This window comes from Cariama cristata, unplaced genomic scaffold (assembly GCF_000690535.1).
Source record: "Cariama cristata isolate BGI_N322 unplaced genomic scaffold, ASM69053v1 scaffold43582, whole genome shotgun sequence".
NCBI lineage: Eukaryota > Metazoa > Chordata > Aves > Cariamiformes > Cariamidae > Cariama > Cariama cristata.
Genome location: NW_009606309.1, coordinates 1,381 through 6,753, shown reverse-complemented (window position 1 = coordinate 6,753; position 5,373 = coordinate 1,381). Strand labels below are relative to the sequence as shown.

General features: G+C 48.8%; 1 protein-coding gene across 1 annotated transcript; it reads left to right on the top strand.

Annotated features, from left to right (window-relative positions):
* Positions 1–282: 282 nt before the first annotated feature.
* Positions 283–5,152, top strand: LOC104158596 (complement component receptor 1-like protein; the record flags this gene model as incomplete). The annotated part of the gene is made up of 9 exons (XM_009696289.1): positions 283–486; positions 1,232–1,331; positions 1,669–1,754; positions 2,729–2,923; positions 3,319–3,408; positions 3,604–3,795; positions 3,962–4,061; positions 4,228–4,313; positions 4,878–5,152. Coding segments are annotated over 9 exons (1,328 nt in total), but the record flags the coding sequence as incomplete, so codon positions are not given.
* Between the last annotated feature and the right edge of the window lie 221 nt (positions 5,153–5,373).

Below are 5,373 nucleotides of genomic sequence, written 5' to 3'. Positions count from 1 at the left end.
TCTGTCCCTCGGGGGAGAAGCTCATAGCGTGGCTCTGACCACAGGGGAGACCCTGACCGTTGCAACCAGGTCCTCAGAGAATGTTAACCCCCTGTAAAGAGCTGCATGGTATAAATTAATTCTATTGTGAAGGTGGGGCTGGGGAGGTTCATGTAGATGTCATCTTGATTTTGTTGTTGCAATATTAACAGCTTGTGGGTTTTTTGCTTTGTTTTGTTCCGGCTCCTATTGCACATCGCTTTGGCACATCATCATTTCCAGAGACTGTCTGCATAAATCCAGATATAGAGAACGGAAGGCAAGTTGATGGTCAAGGACTTATCTCCGCGCCTGGGCAAGCGGTGACCTTTCAGTGCCACGATGGTTACAGCCTGCAAGGCAGTGCTAAAGTCTTCTGCCAGGAGGACGGCAGCTGGCACCCTCCTGTTCCCGTCTGCAGCAGACTGTACCATTACCAGGAGCTCTCAAACAGGCCTGAACTTCCAGGTAAATCGTGACATAGCTGCCTTGGGGTACGCTACTATTTTATGTCCCCTAACCCCGTTAAAAAAATGTGGTTAAACCCTGTGAGTGGAAGATTTAATTATATTCTGGGAATAAGAACCTGATCCTCTGGAATCCTTTGGGAATTTGTGTTGTGTTTGTTTAATAACAGCTATATTAATAAAAATAAACAATTTGGCAAGGCAAAACAAACACCTTTCCTCGTAACAGTGTTCTTTCCGTGCTTGCATCGGGCATGCCTGTCCTGCCTGATTCTCATGTCTCTTTTCTTTCTCAATAGGTGGTTGTGGTGCTCCCACAAGGTTACACTTTGCTGAGCTAAATGAGGAGCATAAAAATGAGATTGATTTTTCTGTTGGGAAGACTGTGCAATACACTTGCCGACCAGGATATGCTAAACACCCAGGAATGTCACCTACTATTACATGCCTTGAGAGCGGAGTGTGGTCAGAAGCACTAGAGTTCTGTAAAAGTGAATAGCTCCTTGATTTGGTGTCCGTTGTTCAAGAAGGAATAGGTGCTAGGTTCTGTCCATGCTGCAAAAACCTTAACGTTATTCTGGTGTTCAAATAATATGTGACTAGTAAAGCCATGTAACTTTATGCTATTTGAAACCTGTTTTGGGGGTAACTGGAAATGTGGACAGATCACTGGAGTAATAGCTGCATCTGTTGTACCATGGTATAGGTAGACAAAAGCCTAAAATGAGGATTTTCTCCTCCCCCAGGGAAACAATGCAATCATCCCGGTGAACCTGTGAATGGGAAAATTATTTTCCTAACAGATCTCCTGTTTGGGTCAACAGTGCGCTACAGCTGTGAAGAAGGGTAAGTCCTGGTTTTGGCTACTGGTTAAAAGAGCAAGGAGAGATGTATCGGGTAAGTCTCCCTTTTTTCCTCCTATTCATTCACTCCCAACAAATGGATCCTATACAGAAGCCACTGCGTGGAGTTCTGTGCCTATGTAACACATAGGGTGTTCGCCATCTTATGTATACCTGTATATACTGTGAAAGTGGTCAGGCAGAGCTGGGAAGGGGACTTTTCCTTCAGGGCCACAGCTTTGCTGTCAGCAGGGCTGATCACACCATCCGAGGCGGTTAGGAGGAGGTAGTAACTCAGACAGAGGAGACTTGGGATTAACGTTCAATCCTTTTAACACCAGGTACAGGTTAGTTGGACAATCCAGCAGACGATGTGAGATTTCTGGTGGACGTGTTGCATGGAGTGGAGACATTCCCATTTGTCAGCGTAAGTAGCTTACCGCGCCAGGGGTCTGCATGGATTCTGTAAATATTTTCCAGCAGAGATTGCCAAATCTTTCCAATTAAAGCATTCACGGGGAATTTCTCTGCTCTGTGGGCATGAAAAATATCAGAAGGTTTTGATGCCGTAAGAAAATGTTCTGGGAAAAAGGTACAAGATCTCAAAGCTTAATGGATTATAGAAAGCAGTGTCTCAGCTGAAGCTTTTTCAGCAGTACTCAGGTCTCCTGTCTCTGACGAACGTCACAAGGCCATTACAAGAGAGGAAGGGAAAATATTACCTTCAGCTTACGGGTTGTTATTGTTAGAGACAGAGCGAGCAAGGCTCAGCCCTAAGGAGAGGCAGAGCACCATGGAAGGGCTGGAGGGGGAATCCCAAAGTCCCAAACCGCGGGCTCTCTCCTTCACTCCGAGCACGGATAACTGGTGTGTACCCAAAGAGCTGCCGTGCCGCACCTCCACAATTACACCTGGGTGTTTCTCTGCTGATTAAGTAGTGTTGCTGATTAGGTGACAGTTTCATATGAAGAAAGAAACATTTACTGGTACATTCTGGGATTTTAAAGCATTTCAAAGATTCTCCAGGTACATATTAACCTAAGGTAACACACAGATTGCTGCCTGTGCATGTCTTCGCACTGTGTGCAGCTGAAAAATCAAGATTTTACACAGGTGATGCAGAATAAATATTTGCTTTTTTATTTCTTAAATAGTAGACAAGATAGAGGATGTAGGTGTTTCCTCCATAGAGGTTTGTCTCACTGGTCTGCTTTCCAACTGTCATAGAAATTGCTGGCCAGGGAGACGGGATCCAGTTGCCTCCGTGGCCTCACCTAGAAGGTCACTTCATTGCAGTTACTTCATCGCTAGGACAAGTGTTTATGCCCCACAGACTGAGGGATTTCAAAAGTACTTTGGCGCTGCTGTTGAATTTAGAAGCCTTGCTCTGCACCTCTGCAGGTATCCCTTGTGAGCCGCCTCCAGACATTCCCAATGGGAAGCACACGGGCAGGCTGCTGGATGAATTCCACTTTGGCACATCTGTAACATACACCTGCAACCCCGGGTACCCGCTCCACGGAGAGCCCTCCATCTACTGCACCACTCGGGATGGGAAAAACGGCGTGTGGAGCGGGCCTCCCCCATCGTGTGGAGGTAGGGTTGTGTGTGCACGTGCAAATACGCGGGTGCAATCCTCCCGGCCCTACTGCTTCATATTCAGAAAGACTAGGAAGTCTCCAGACAATTGCACTTCTTGCCCAAGTGCCTGCTAGGGCAGGATTTGCAAGGGCTGACTTGCAGGTGAGGGCGGACAGAGGGGTGGAGGCTGGAGGACCACCCCACTGCCTCCAGCATCCCCAGCCTCACCTTCCAGCTTGGGTCTCTCCCTCAACGTTTGACATTGCTGGATGTGGGCAGTAAATCATCTATGTGAAAATTATTTTCAGACTTGTGTCTTAAAAGGGATTGCGACTCTAAGTGGCTTCGCAGCTGCACAACTCTGCACACTGCATAAGTGCCTGTTTTGAGGACCTGCGCTTCTTTTCCAGCGGCAAGATGTCCTGTCCCGCAGGTCCAGAATGGGAGAATAGTGTCTCCTAGGACTGCCTACACACACAAGGACACCATTGCCTTTGAGTGTGAGCCAGGCTATGTTATACACGGCCACAGAGTGGTACAGTGCCAACTAAATAACACCTGGGAGCCACCCGTGCCAGTCTGCGAGCAGGGCAAGTGTTCAAACAGTGCTCTGAATGTTAACCTTCCCCCTGCTCTCCCAAATCTGCTTTTTCTTGACTCCTTTAACAACTGGGCTGGCTTATCTTTCTTGGTAGCTGGCTGCAATGCACCTACCAGACTGGCGTTTGCTGAGCTGAAGGAGCTGTACAGAAACCAGACCGTCTTTCCCGTGGGGAGGTCGGTGGAATACGTGTGCCGGCCTGGGTACACCCAGCACCTGGGGATGCCGCCAGCCATTACGTGCCTCAGGAATCAGACGTGGTCTGTGGCGCTGGAGTTCTGTAAAAGTACGTCCTGCAAGTGCTGAAAACCCTAAAGTGTCAGGCTTGGCTGGATTTTCGCATTTTTCTAGCTTTATGGGTTTCTTTATGCAGTCTGCTGTCTGTGTTAGCATCCCTGGCTGGGATGTCGGTGAGCAGCTGAGGGCTGATGGTGGCTGGCATTGCCTTCTAGGGAAACAATGTGCTAACCCAGGGGATCCGGAGAATGGCAGAGCCGTGGTCCTGACGGACCTCCTCTTCGAGTCCAAGGTTAATTACACTTGTGACAAAGGGTGAGTCTTGCGACTAGCTGGATTCAGCTGCCAAGTGAGAGTGAAGCAGATTTTCAGCTTCACATGAAAGAACCTCGTTCCCAAGTCTCGGCTGCCACTTACAAGGGTTGCAAAGAAATCTCAAGTCTCTTAATGTAAATTAACAAGTCCTTCTGTGTGACTTCAGGTACAAGTTGGTTGGAGGCTCTCAGAGAACATGCGAGGTCTCAGGCACACGTGTCTCGTGGAGTGGAGATGCTCCTGTCTGCCAGCGTAAGTAGGCCACAACACAAGGTCCTTGGAGATGGCTTGCAAGAGAAAGTGGCGCATCTTTCAAGACACAGATTTTATTGCAAAAGATTTCTCAAGTCCATGCGTGTGTAAAATCTTTCACTTTTATTTTGTTTTGGATACTTCTGAAAATGTTTCCAAAGTTCTTTTATTTACCTTGGTCCAAACTGGGAAAACCATTAATATTTTAAACTCCCTGTTACTGGGGTAAGTATTTCTCACTGGTCATGTGTAGGAATGGTGTGGCGTGTCTCTCTCTTCATGTGTCACCAGTGGTTATGGAAAGGGAGGTTAGAATTGTCCCACCACCTCCAGACGTGGGCAGCAAGGAAGCAATTCACAGAAAGGCGCGGGTTTTCCTTCCCACATGTTATTTTTTATGCACAAGGTTTGTCTCTGGATAACTTGGGTCATTGTATCCAGAGAGCATTACTGCTGAGATGGTTTCATCCCCATCGGTTCCCTTCCTCGGAAGCGTGCGTGTCCTGCAGACACCTGGCGCTGCTGCCGCACTGATGCTAAAAGCCACCTTGTACACGCCCGCAGGTATCGTCTGTGATCCACCTCCGGACACCCCCCATGGGAGACACAGCGGGCACCTGATGGACACCTTCTCCTATGCGGACGTGGTCACCTACACCTGCGACCCCGGCCACGCGCTGGCTGGAGAGCCCTCCATCTTCTGCACCACGGCGGACGGGGAGCACGGCGTGTGGAGCGGGCCACCGCCGCGGTGCGGAGGTAGGGCTCTGTGGTGCGCGGGTGTCCGTCCCCGCTGGCAAGATCTGGTGGTGAGTGCCAGAAGGAATGACCGTGGCTGAGGTGGAGGCTGCAGGAAGACAGCTAACATGGCACATTTATTCAAAGGAGTTAATGGAATTAATTGTCTTCCTCCTTTGGATATTGAAGGTTGGATTTTTTAAGTATTTTTTTCTTGCCCTGTCCATATTTCTTATCTGCCTTTCCTTCTCCTTTGCAGAGGTGAAGTGTCCTCCCCCTCCAGGCATCGCCAACGGGAAGCACAGCGGCCAGCCCTCGGACA